This window comes from Rana temporaria, chromosome 2 (assembly GCF_905171775.1).
Source record: "Rana temporaria chromosome 2, aRanTem1.1, whole genome shotgun sequence".
NCBI lineage: Eukaryota > Metazoa > Chordata > Amphibia > Anura > Ranidae > Rana > Rana temporaria.
This window is the reverse complement of record NC_053490.1, coordinates 429,236,871-429,251,015: the sequence shown is the minus strand read 5'-3', so window position 1 is coordinate 429,251,015 and position 14,145 is coordinate 429,236,871. Positions and strand designations below refer to the sequence as shown.

The 14,145-nt window shown below is 47.2% G+C and overlaps 1 protein-coding gene across 1 annotated transcript in view; it reads left to right on the top strand.

Annotated features, from left to right (window-relative positions):
- The first annotated feature begins 1,833 nt into the window (after window positions 1-1,833).
- Window positions 1,834-14,145, top strand: part of HSF5 (heat shock transcription factor 5) — a 63,299-nt gene continuing 50,987 nt past the window's right edge. Inside the window, exon 1 of the mRNA XM_040339432.1 lies at window positions 1,834-2,609. Within this exon, the coding sequence (XP_040195366.1) occupies window positions 2,108-2,609 (502 nt within the window). The 5' untranslated portion in view covers window positions 1,834-2,107. The remainder of the gene's footprint in view (window positions 2,610-14,145) is intronic.

Sequence of the window (14,145 nt, the reverse complement as noted above, 5' to 3'; positions counted from 1 at the left end):
CTGTGTCCCTTGTACATAGGGACACAGCATCGGTCACCTCCCCCAGTCAGTCCCCCTCCACACACAGTTAGAACACACCCAGGGAATACATTTAACCCCTTCCTCACCCCCTAGTGTTAACCCTTTCCCTGCCAGTCACATTTATACAGTAATTAGTGCATTTTTATAGCACTGACCGCTGTATAATGGTGAATGGTCCCAAAATTGTGTCAAAAGTGTCCGATATGTCCGCCGCAATATCGCAGGCCTGACAAAAAAATAAAACGCAGATCGCCGCCATTACTAGTAAAAAATAAATCATAAATCTATCCCCTATTTTGTAGGCGCTATAACTTTTGCGCAAACCAATCAATATACGCTTATTGAGATTTTTTTTAACAAAAATATGTAGAAGAATACGTATCGGCCTAAACCGAGGAAAAAAATATAAAAAAGAATTATGTTTTTATTATAGCAAAAAGTAAAAAATATTGGCCCGGATTCACGTAGAATCGCGTATCTTTGTGCGGGCGTAACGTATCCTATTTACGTTACGCCTCCGCAACTTTTACAGGCAAGTGCCGTATTCTCAAACGAAAGTTGCGGCGGCGTAGCGTAAATAGGCCGGCGTAAGCCCGCCTAATTCAAATGTGGTAGATGTGGGCGTGTGTTAATGTAAATTTTATGTGACCCCACGTAAATGACGCTTTTTACGAACGGCGCATGCGCCGTTCGTGAAAGTATCCCAGTGTGCATGCTCCAAATTAACCCGCAAGAAGCCAATGCTTTCGACGTGAACGTAAATGACGCCCAGCCCTATTCGCGAACGACTTACGCAGACAACGTAAAATGTTCTAAATTCGACGCGGGAACGACGTCCATACTTAACATTGGTACGCCTCATATAGCAGGGGTAACTTTACGCTGGGAAAAGCCTAAAGTAAACGGCGTATCTGTACTGCGTTGGCTGGGCGTACGTTCGTGAATTGGCGTATCTAGCTGATTTACATATTTCTAGGCGTAAATCAGCGTACACGCCCCTAGCGGCCAGTGTAAATATGCAGTTTAGATACGACGGCGTAAGAGACTTACGCCGCTCGTATCTAGGCAACTGTGAGGCGTATCTGATTCTATGAATCAGGCGCGGAGGTGCGACGCCTCACACTCAGAGTTACGACGGCGTATCTGGAGATACGCCATCGTAACTCCTTTGTGAATCCGGACCATTGTGTTTCTTTTTTTTTCAAAATTGTCGCTCTTTTTTTTGTTTATAGCGCAAAAAATAAAAAGCGCGTGATCAAATACCACTAAAAGAAAGCTCTATTTGTGGGGAAAAAAGGACGTCAATTTTGTTTGGGAGCCACGTCGCACGACCGCGCAAATGTCAGTTAAAGCGACGCAGTGCCGGAAGCTGAAATTTCGCCTGGGAACGAAGGGGGTTTATGTGCCCAGTAAGCAAGTGGTTAAATAAACAAAACAATGCTCCCTGTATTATGATACACACACACACGCGCTGTATACATACATATACACAGCAGGGACGTCTTTCTGAATTATCACACACTGTTCTCCTCTCAATAAAGTACAAGAAAATGTCTGTCCTCGTGTAGAGATAAGGAAGCTGCGCTCACCCTCTGCACTGCATGTCAGCTTCACGTCTCCCATACAGCCCCAGCGCGTTCTATGCCCGCCTATGGGGAACTGCGTAACCTTCTCCACGTTCCTCCTCCACGTTCCTCCTCCACGTTCCCTCCAGCTGCGTGACGTAGACGTAGCGGACACGCCCACCACGGCCGGAACTAGCTCGACACCTATAGGTTGGAGCTCGGAGAGGGGCGGGGCGGCTATGACAGTTCGGAATGTGACGCAGTAAGGAGAGATCGTCATAGATCGTCATAGATGACATGAGAAGAATGTCCGCTGCTTCGACCTTCCACAAGACCCGATCATCTACCAACATCTAACCGTGTGTTGGGGTGTGCTAGGAAAATAGATGTCATAGAAAAAGTGAAGAAATTATAGATTGTCTGATAGGAGAGATCTATAATAGCTGGGGGTACCTACCTAGAAGGGGTGCCAGCTGGTGTTATATTAAATATTCTCTGTATTGTATGTAGAAGCCCTTCCAATGGCTGTAGAGCAGTGTAACCTCCCTTCTGGGATGATCCCCCATACTTTTCCAGCCAAGCTATGGCGAATTGTGAATGAGCCCCGCTACCGTTCAATGCGATGGGACCAGTGCGGAGAAGGGATCGTCGTCGATCAGGAGTTTTTCGAGGCCGAGATATTAGCCCCCAGAGGGATTGTGCCCAAGCACATCTTTAAGGTAACCAGCCTTGGCAGCTTTTTCCGTCAGCTCAACCTGTACGGCTTCAGGAAAGTGGGGTTCGCACCCGGCGATTCCGGTCACCATGTCGGCAACCTAGGAGGCGAAGCTCGCAGTCTTCATCACTTCTGTAACGCCTTCTTCCGCAGAGATAATCCAGAGCTTCTGTTCAAGTTAAAGAGACTGACGAACATTAACAAGGCAAAGTTGGCGGCAGGATTTAAAGGGAACGCCAGGCCTCAAAACCGATACCCGAGAATTCTACCAAATCCACAGGAAGAGCAAAGAAGGGCAAAGAGTCAAGGTGAGATCCAGGTTGGCTTAAAACCTTTACCAAAAAAACTGCCTATGCAAATAATGGGCATCTGAGGATCAAAACAAACGGTGCAGATCTGACTGAAGTTGAATAATGCCCTTGCAATAAGTGTAGCCCGCTTTGGTACCTCATGAAGCCTGACTGGTAAACGCCTAGGGTGTTGCTAAGGCCCCTTTCACACTGGGGCAGGAGGTGCGGTGGTGGTATAGCGCTGCTATTTTTATTTATACCGTCGGAATTGCAGCGGTATTCTGCCACTAGCAGTGCGGTTTTAACCCCCGCTAGCAGCTGAAAAAAGGTTAATACCGCCAGCAATGTACCTCTGCAGAGGTATTAACCTTTTTGTGGCTGCTAGCGGAGGCGCATTGCCGGCGGTATAGAGTCACTGCAGAGGCGCATTGCCGGCGGTATAGAGTCACTGCAGAGACGCATTGCCGGCGTTATAGAGTCACTGCAGAGACGCATTGCCGGCGGTATAGAGTCACTGCAGAGACGCATTGCCGGCGTTATAGAGTCACTGCAGAGACGCATTGCCGGCGGTATAGAGTCACTGCAGAGACGCATTGCCAGCGGTATAGAGTCACTGCAGAGGCGCATTGCCAGCGGTATAGAGTCACTGCAGAGGCGCATTGCCGACGGTATAGAGTTACTGCAGAGGCGCATTGCCGGCGGTATAGAGTCACTGCAGAGACGCATTGCCGGCGGTATAGAGTCACTGCAGAGACGCATTGCCGGCGGTATAGAGTCACTGCAGAGGCGCATTGCCGGCGGTATAGAGTCACTGCAGAGGCGCATTGCCAGCGGTATAGCCGCGGTTTCCCATTGCTTTCAATGGGGAGGAGCGGTAAACACACCGCTCTAAAGATGCTGCTAGCAGTAGGGCCGAAACAACTAATCGATTATGAAAATAGTTGACAACTATCGATTAATCGGCCAGTTGATTAGTTGGCCTGCATATAGAATGCATTATTTGTTTACATATCAGCAAATAAAGTGCAGCACACATACAGCTCAGTACACCATCCATACATGTCACTAAGTGCCTGAGAATTTGTGAATGTGAAAGTGTGAGGAGCAATGCCTCATGGGACATGTAGTCCTGGGCAGGAAGTGAGTGGTTCTAAAGGCAGAAGTTTTTTTTACCTTGCTATAGCGGGCGCTCTATACTATACTTTGCAGCTTGCTATTGAGGCACTCTGAAGGCAGGAGGAGCCAGAAGCATCGGTGAGGGACCCCAGAAGTTGAGGATCGGGGCTGCTCTGTGCAAAACCATTACACAGAGCAGGTAAGTATAACAAGTTTGTTTAAAAAAAAAAAAAATCACTTTAAAGACTCTGTGCAGGAAAGATCAGCATCTGAACCCAGAGAAAGTGGAGGTAATAGAAGGCATTACAATTACTGTAGTTGGTTATTTATATTTACCACTGCATATGGATATTTAAGAATAAATTGCCTTTTTTTTTTTTATTATTATTTACATAACTAAATTGTACACCACACTTTTTTTTTTAAGATTATCCAATTAGTCGATTAATCGAAACAATAATCGGCCAACTAATCGATTTTGAACATAATCGTTAGTTGCAGCCCTAGGATCCTGCTAGCGCACCGCTCCGGGCTTTTACACTGGAGAAACAGCAGCCACTGTTTAGGGTCGGTTTGCAGGCGCTATTTTTAGCGCAATAGCGCCTGCAAACCACCTCAGTGTGAAAAGGGCTTAAGAGACACCTAGCTGTTACTGTTCACCTTCATCAACGCAGGAGCGAGCTCTCAAATGCTGAGCTCAGAACTGCTGCATCAGAGGAGAGAATAAACAAGTGAGGCAATGGCAGGTCACACTTGCGACCAGCGCTGGAGTTCCGCCACTGCGAGGGGCCCCAAGATGGCCACGTGTCTGGGGCAATGTTAAAGTGGTTGTAAAGATTTTTATTTTCTAAATAGGTTCCTTTAAGCTAGTGCATTGTTGGTTCACTTACCTTTTCCTTCGATTTCCCTTCTAAATGTTTTCTTTCTTTGTATGAATTTTTCACTTCCTGTTATTTCTCAGTAAGCTATTTTGGCTGACTAACCCCCAGCCAGATGATGGGGGCAGGCTTACTGAGGAGAAACAGGAAGTGAGAAATTCAGACAAAGAAAGAAAACATTTAGAAGGGAAATGGAAGGAAAAGGTAAGTGAACCAACAATGCACTAGCTTAAAGGAACCAATTTAGAAAACAAAAAAGGAACCTTTACAACCCCTTTAACAGGCTCTTTTCTCCTATCCGTAAAAATGAGAAAATCACCTGTAAAAAATGTCCTGTCCGCATCTTTGAACCACACATGTATAGTTCCAGGAGTAGCCAATTAGAGAACTGCTAGTATCAGGCAGCGGGGTGTGGCTTATATTCACACACCCCGCCACAGGAATAGGGACGGAAACTCGGCACTACGCTAATCGGCTAAATTCAGAATTGCACATGCACGGTTCCGAGTCACCAGTAAGGACATTTTTAAAGGTGTTTTACTGCCAGCCTGGCCGCTTAACCTCCCTGGCGGTATGATTCTTTCTGAAAAAACATGCTGAAAGCGGTACAATTATTTGCAAGGAAATTTGGTGTTTTATACAGTAGGCCTGTGATTTTTAGGAATAACTCACTTAAATCTGACCAAACAAGAATCTAATAGGCATCCCGGGTATGACATTTTTTTTTTTTTTTAAAAACAAAATTTTAAATTATAATATAATAAATAATTATAGTGGAGCTGCGGTGGCTCAACGCGATTGGCACGGCGCTGACAAGCCATTCACCTCTGCAGCTAGGGGTTCGGATCCCGGTCTCGGCTACATGTGAATTGAGTTTGGTGGTCTCAGCCTGGCTCCCGGTGGGTGTGCTATGCGAGGTAAGCCTGCGCTTAGTATGCCCACCCCCCTCCCACAAAAACCACCACACTTACACGCACTCGAAATTGGGTTAACATCACGCACTTTGACCACGCGGTCTCTAAAAAGAGAGGCGAAGGACTAACGGGGCTGGTTGAGTGGGCTAATCCTCTCACTCCCTTATAGGGAGTCCCTCTGCCCCGTTGGGCTTCAAAGCGGAGCAGGTAGGGCGGGCTGTGTGAGAGGACCCCCCCACACACCCGCCATTGCCACCCGGGGCATGGAGAAAGGTGGCAGATTGCCTCTGGGGGAGGCCTGCCTACTCCCAACTCCTGCAGTCCGGCTCCTTTCTCGAGTACACGCACAAAATACACTTTAAAAAAAAAAAAAAATAATTATAAATAATTATAGCAAGTAATAATATAATAAAAATAAAAATTATTCAATAATGTAATCAACTCAAAATCACTGAAATTTGCCCAGTTGCAGAATTGTCGCTGTCATTATTTTTTTTTTTATGACGTATTTCCCCACAAATCGCTATCGCACAATTCTGCAAGTGATTATAATTTATTATCGCTGTTTTCTAGCTGCTCTAAAACCATTTTTTACATAAAAAGACACTTTTGGTTGCTATGGACAATCTACAGTTTGCAGGGAGAAAGAAACGTTTTTATTATATAAAATGACATGCATGACACAGGACAGACCACTAGGGACAAGGGGGGTGTGTATTTTTTACATACAGTACTGTAATCTATAAGATTACAGTATACTGTATGTATAGTGTTTGTTTACTTTTTTGAATTTGGCGCCGATCTCCGCTCTCGTGCGTCGTAACGTCGCAGGGAACGGAGATCGGCGGCACAGGAGAACGCTGTGTGAATCGAGCGAGGTCCCGCTCGCTCACACAGCGTGGTGACATCGCTGGATCCAGGAGAAGGTAAGCCAGCGCACGCTGCAGGCTCTGCATATCTACCCCGAGCGTGACTCGGGGTTACCGATTTTGGTAGAAAAAATCAACCCGAGTCACGCTCGGGGATACCGCCAGGGGGGTTAAGAGTTGCGGGCGACCCGCTGTGCACAATATCTGCACTTGCTTGCCGAAGCCCACAATGACACTGGGAAAAGGAGGTGATTGGGGAGTGCCTGGACTTTTACATTGCTCATACTGACAGCATAAATTGCAGATTCAGATTAAAGGGGTTGTAAACCTTCGTGTTTTTTCACTTTTCACTTACCTGAGCCCTGGAATTTCCCTCCGCGGAGACGCACTCTTCCTCTGCCCGGGAAGAGTGATAGATTGATAGCAGCGCAGCCAGCTCCCGCTGCTGTCAATCAAATCCAATGACGCGGGGGGCGGGACGCAAATTCTGGCCTCGAGAGCGCGCCCACAAGGCAACCCCCCAGGAGAGCGCTTCTTCTAGTGATGGCGAACCTTGGCACCCCAGATGTTTTGGAACTACATTTCCCATGATGCTCAACTACACTGCAGAATGCATGAGCATCATGGGAAATGTAGTTCCAAAACATCTTGGGTGCCAAGGTTCGCCATCACTGTCCTAGGGGGTTATCTGATGCAGGGAGGAGCCACTGGGGGACCTCAGAAGAGGATGTTTGGGGCCACTCTGTGCAAAAGAAGCTGCACAGTGGAGGTAAGTATTATGTTTGTTATTTGACCACTTAACACCCGCCCGCCGTCAAATGACGGCGGGCGGAATGCTCTATTGTTCTGACAGGACGTCATATGACGTCCTGTCATTTAAAGCCGCTAGGGGGCGCGCGCACCTGTCGCGTCACTGGGAACACAATGCGCGTGCGGCCGCCGTGCACCCGCGATTGCCCAGTAACTGAGCAGGGACGTGGAGCTCTGTGTGTAAACACAGAGCTCCACGTCCTGTCAGGGAGAGGAGACCGATGCTGTGTCCCTTGTACATAGGGACACAGATCGGTCACCCTCCTCCCCCTAGAGTTAGAACACTTACTAGGCTACACATTTAACCCCTTCCCTGCCAGTCACTTTTATACAGTAATCAGTGCATATTTATAGCAATGTTCACTGTATAAATGTGAATGGTCCCAAAAATGTGTCAAAAGTGTCCGATGTGTCCGCTATAATGTCGCAGTCCCGAAAAAAATCGCAGATCACCGCCATTCCTAGTAAAAAAAAATCATTATGTCCCCTATTTTGTAGGCAATATAACTTTTGCGCAAACCAGTCACTATACAGTTATTGCGATTTTTATTTTTTTTACCAAAAATATGTAGAAGAATACGTATCGGCCTAAACTGAGAAAATTTTTTTTTTTTTTTTTTTTAAATGGGATATTTATTATAGCAAAAAGTAAAAAACATTGTGTTTTTTTTAAAATTGACGCTCTTTTTTTGTTTATAGCCCAAAAAAGAAAAACCGCACAGGTGATCAAATACCACCAAAAGAAAGCTCTATCTGTGGGAAAAAAAGGACGTCAATTTTGTTTGGGAGCCACGTCGCACGACCGCGCAATTGTCAGTTAAAGCGACGCAGTGCTGGAAGCTAAAATCTCGTCTGGGCAGGAAGGGGGTGTATGTGCACAGTAGGCAAGTGGTTAAAAAAACAAATTAAAAACAAGCCTTTACAATCACTTTAAGATCTGGGGAAGGATATGGGGGCACTTTGGATGATGTAAGGGGGCACTCTGAAGGCACTAAGGGGGCATTCTGGTTGATGTAAGGGGGCACTCTGGATGATGTAAGGGGGCATGCTGGAGGCTTTAAGGGGGCACTCGGAAGGCTTTAGGGGGGCACTCTGGATGATGTAAGGGGGCATGCTGGAGGCTTTAAGGGGGCACTCTGGAGGCTTTAGGGGGGCACTCTGGATGATGTAAGGGGGTATGCTGGAGGCACTAAGGGGGCACTCTGGAGGCTTTAGAGGGGCATCCTGGGGGCACTCTGGATGATGTAAGGGGGCACTCCAGAGGCATTAAGGGGGCACTCTGGACGTGCCCCCTTATATCCTCCAGAGTGCCCCGTTACATCCTCCAAAATGCCCCCTAGTAATAATAAGGTCAGTGGTGGAGCTATCAGGGTCGCACTTGGGGCACCCAAGATGGCAGGAAGGGGGTCTGTTGCAGAACATGAGAAAGGGCCCCAGGACAGGGTCCGAGGTGGGCCCTTCGCGGTCTCTTGCACCGGGGGCCCGAAGGTTCTAGCTACGCCTCTGATGTAAAATCAGAGAAAGAGCTCACTACTGTGATGGTGGAGGTGAAGTGTAAAAGATGAGTGTCTCTTAGCAACCTCCTTAGCAACAGTTTGGTAGTTTTCTAGTCAGGCTTCCTGAGGTGCGTAAATGGCCTACACTTATAGCAAGGGCAGACTTAAATTTTGCACCAGAGCTGCAGTTTGTTTTTATCTACAGATACCCATTATCTGCATAGGCAGTTTTTTGGTAAAGCTGATCTAGGCCTTTAAGGTGTATTTGAATCCTAAATGTTTTTTTAAATATTTGGATGCCATGGAAAAAGGTTGGGACTTGTTCACACTACGCTGAGCAGCATTGATCTACATCAGGGGTCTCCATACTTTTCAAGCAAAGGGCCAGTTTATGGTCTTTCAGACTTCAGGAGGGCCGGATCGGGTATAAAAATGCCCCAGGGCCAAGCATCAGTGTTGGTGGGCAGTAGGAGGAGGAATAGTGCTCCATCATTGCTATTAGTCTAAGAAATAGTGCCCCATTGTTGGTGCCATTGGGAGGAATAGTGCCTCATATCATTGGAAGCAATTCTGCCCTAAGGGCCGGATGAAGGCTAGCAAAGGGCCACATCTGGCCCTCGGGCCGCAGTTTGCAGACCCCTGATCTACATAGATCAGTGCAGCAGTACTTCAAAAACAATTGTTTTCTATGTACCTTGTTCCATAACGTTGTATTAAATTAGGTTGCAGAAAAGCTGCAATTTTATGTAGTGCAGCTCTTAGCACCACGTGTGTCACAATGTGCTGTGATTCATAGATTTGAACAAATAGCTAGATTCAGAAAGACCGCCTTAACTTTGCGGCGGCGTAGTGTATCGTGTTTACACTACGCCGCCGTAAGTTAGCGAGGCAAGTACATGATTCACAAAGTACTTGCCTGCTAAGTTACGGCGGCGTAGCGGAAATGCGGCGGGCGTAAGCGCGCCTAATTCATTTTCGGCTGAGGGGGCGTGTTTTATGTCAATATGGGTTGACCTGACATGATTGAAGTTTTTTAGGAACGACGCATGCGCCGTCCGTGTACATATCCCAGTGTGCATTGCAGCAAAGTACGCCGCAAGGACCTATTGGTTTCAACGTGGACGTAAATTACGTCCAGCCCTATTCACGGATGACTTACGCAAACTACGTAAAATTTTCAAATTTCAACGCGGGAACGACGGCCATACTTAACATTGGCTACGCCACCTAGGGGGCATGTTTATCTTTAGGCGGCCTATCTCTTACGGAAACGGCGTATCTTTACTGCGTCGGCCGGGCGTACGTTCGTGAATAGGCGTATCTAGTGATTTACATATTCTACGCCGACCGCAATGGAAGCGTCACCTAGCGGCCAGCCTAAAAATGACACTTTAAGATACGACGGTGTAAGACACTTACGCCGCTCGTATCTTAGCCTAATTTAAGTGTATCTGGTTACCAGAATACGCTTAAATTTGCGTCGGCGCAGATTCAGACTTAGGCTGGCGTATCTACTGATACGCCAGCCTAAGTCTATCTGAATCTGCCTAATAGTGTCCTTTTTGTGACACTTCAATAAAGTAAAAAGAAAAGGTAAACAGTGCCTTGCATTGTAACAAAGCAGACATATTGGGGGAGATTTACTGAAACTGGTGCACACAGAATCCGGTGTAGCTGTGTATGGTAGCCAATTAGCTTCTAACTTCAGCTTGTTTAGAATAAACCCTGAAAGCTGATTGGTTAGTATGCACAGCAGCACCAGATTCTGTGTGGTTTAGAAAAACTCCCCTTCGAGTGGTGCTGGCTGGTGTAAATGAGCCCTTGGAATACCTGTTTGTTTTGTATTGCTGCCTGTGTCCATGTTAAAGTGGAGGTCAACCCTAAAAAAAAAATTACTGTACACCGAAATCCTGCAAAAAAATAGAAAAAAACATTTTTTTACTTACCAGAAATTGCGGTTGCTATGCGGATCTTCCTAATCTGCCTCTCCCTAGTCCGCGGCAGGTCTTCTTCCTCGCCCCCCTCGCGTTGTCTTCTGGGGAATGTGGTGCACTGCCTTCTGGGAACTGTGTGTATCCCAGAAAGCAGCTGCCCATTCACAAAGCGCTGCAAGCATTGCACAGTAGGAAACGGGCAGTGAAGCAGCAAGGCTCCACTGCCTGTTTCCCTTAGTGAGGATGGCGGCGCCGGGACCTGCCAGGATCGAGGGATCGGCCTCGGGGGGGCGACATCGCGGGTGCCTAGGACAGGTAAGTGTTCTTATTAAAAGTCAGCAGCTGCAGTATTTGTAGCTGCTGACTTAAAAAAAAAAAAATCGCGGGTGGAACCCCACTTTAAGGCCCCCACACACGATCAGAAAATCATACAAAATATACCGCTTTCACAGCGATCTTACTCTGTCTTCACTCATTGGTGCCGGTGATCTGACGATATGGTTCCGGCTATCGACATGGTTCCTGTAAGAACTGCGCAGATGCAATCCTTGCCGACAGAAATCACTGAACCTCCAGGGCAACGTGGAATTTGAGGTAAGTGGCCAGTTGGCCTCCTGGCTCTTTTTTTAACATCCTCCAATCCTAGGGTGACCACATTTCTAAACTGCCATTCAGGGACACACCCCCTCCCTCACCTTCCCCCCCCAAAAATGAGGGGGGGAATGTAGTCTCTGGGTTGATGGGGAATTTGGCGGCGGGTTATTTGTCAGGTAAATGTGCCACTTGCCACCAGATGCAGTGCTGCTGTCACTCCCTCTGCATGAGCCACGTGCGTAGAAGGAAAGGAGTGGCGTCACTATCTAGAGAGTGAAGATCACACCTGTCCCTGCTGCTTGCTGCTGGGTGCCGAAGGAGGTGCCGAGGTGGGTGGGGACAGCAGTGCTGCACTAGGCGCACGCCTCGCTCCCAGTCTCACTGTCTGAGAGTAAATTGTCACTGGTTGCATGACGCCAGGCAGCGCCGGCCCTAGCAACCAGTTACGGAAATGTAGTTAGTAGGGGGTGGCTGTGTCCTCCATTTCATTCCGGGACATTGTATTGTCCCAGAATGAAGCTGCCCGGCACAGACTTGTCAATTGCGGGACAGTCCCGTGCAATCCGGGACACGCGGGCACCCTATCCAATCCACGGGGATGCTAAGGAATGAGCCTGGATGCCGGCCGAGGTTCGGAGATTTCCGTTGGCAAGGATTGCGCCTGCGCAGTCCTTTCAGGAACCATCTCGATAGGGGAACCATACCGACAAGTTTCCGGTATCTTCACTATGGGCACTGGACTGTGTCAGCTTGTGCGCACTGCGCATATGCGAGCAGGGCTGTGTATCGTGAATGGTGGATGCAGTCTTCTGGCACCTGTCACGTGTGTGGGACAGGGGGATGGAGTAGAACTTCCGGCCTGATTGCACAGGGGGTCATAGCGGAAACAGGAGCGGGTACCTATCAAAATCGAATACCCGCTCCCCCCCTCGTTGCTCAAAAGTGCCAATTGTTCAAGAGGAGCGGTGGACAAGTCCTTAAAGCAGAATTTCCCTTTTTGGGTGGAGCTCCGCTTTAAAAAACGTGCCACAACTGCATGGCAAGTGTTTGCCACAAGGTTGCGGTGCAGGCTCATTGACCTCGATGGGTGCATTTAGCAAGCGGCACTTCCTACCAAATGTAACATTGCAAGTTTTTTTACCACCCTTTAGTAAAAGCAGCCTAATGCCTTGTACACACGATCGAAATTTCCGTTGGAAAAAGTGAGACGGACTTTTTCCTTTGGAAATTTTGATTGAGTTAGAAAGAGAACATGTTGTCTTTTTTACCGACGGAATTTTTTTTGGAAATTCCGTTTGTCTGTGTGGAACTCCGACAGAGAAAAAAAACATGCATGCTCGGAAACAATTCAACGCATGCTCGGAAGCATTGAACTTAATTTTTCTAGGCTTGTCGTCATGTTGTACATCACCGCGTTTTTGACAGTCGGAATTTGGTGTGTCCGTGTGTATGCAAGACAGCTTGAACGGAATCCTGTCGGAAAAACCTGTCGGAGTTTATTCCAACGGAAACTCCGATCGTGTGTACGGGGCATAAGAGTTGATTTCTCTCATTTTGGAGAGATCTCCTCTCACTTCTTGTTTTATCTAAAGGACAGGAAGCAAAGAGAAATATGCGTAAGGCCTCGTACACATGACCGGTTTTCTCAGCAAAAACCATCAAGAAAACTGCTAGCAGAGCTTTCTTGCCGAGAAAACCGTTCGTGTGTACGAGGCTTTCAGGTTTCTCGTCAGGAAATTTGACCAGAAAAATAGAGAACCTACACTCTATTTTCTCGTCGAGATTCTTATCGGCCTGTTTCCCGACGAGAAACCCGAGAGTGTGTATACTTACCTGTCGCAGTGGAAACCCGTGCATGCTCAATGACTTTGACGCATGCACGGTAGCTTCCACGGCATAGGTAGGGTGAAGCAAGATGGCGGCGACGGCATTGAATGTGACAAGCGCATGCTTGTCGTACGTGATGACGTCAACGCGCTCTTGCCTTTCAAACATACGTTTTAACTATTGTGTTTTGTTTACTCATACTGTTATGTTCTCTCAGAAGCTATGAGACCCAATTTATTCTTCATCCTACACTGGAAAAGGTAGGTGGCCATTGATTTACCACTACTACAGGTTTGCATTATTGCTTTTTGCTTTAGGCATGACCATCGGCAGTCATTCATCTCTTCAATCAGATTGCCCTTATTGGCCAATGAGGCACTCTCATTGGCCAGGGGGACAGCAGTCGACTGGGCTTTGCCCTTACTGGCCGCTGAAGAGCAATTATTGCATAAGGATGACAGTTAGCAGGGCTTGCCCCCCTCCCTCACCTCCTTAAAGTGGTTGTAAACCCAATTTTTTTACTTTTACCTACAGGTAAGCCTATAATAAGGCTTACCTGTAGGTATAAAGAATATCTCCTAAACCTGTACGGTTTAGGAGATATTCCCCTCGCAATGCGCCGCTGATTGCAGAGATCCTATGTACATGCTTGTGGCTGGATAGCAGAGGTCAGCTAACCCTGTCTGTGTGGTTGAGCCCTGGTTCACACTGGGTACGATTTGGAACGATTTGAGATGCGATTTGACATGTCAAATCGCATCTCAAATCGGCGGCAATTGTCGGCAATGGCACTGTCCTAATCAGTGCGACGCCGCATCTGCGATTTCAAAAAGTAGTTCCTGTACTACTTTTTGCGATTTCGGGCCGCGATTTACCGCGATTTTGAATTCGCAGCAGTGTGAACCTAGGCTTAAAGTGATTTTTGCCAAGCACAAGAGTGTAAGGCATAAATATCTGGTAAGTGTGTTATCCAAAGGGAGCGGAATCACTTAGTAGTGTGGTGGAAGATCAGAAAAGTTTACACTGGATCAACTCTTTTTCAGATGAATTTTATTATGCTTATGAACTTTTTATTGAATGTAGTATTACTGTATATACTCAAGTATAAGCAGACCC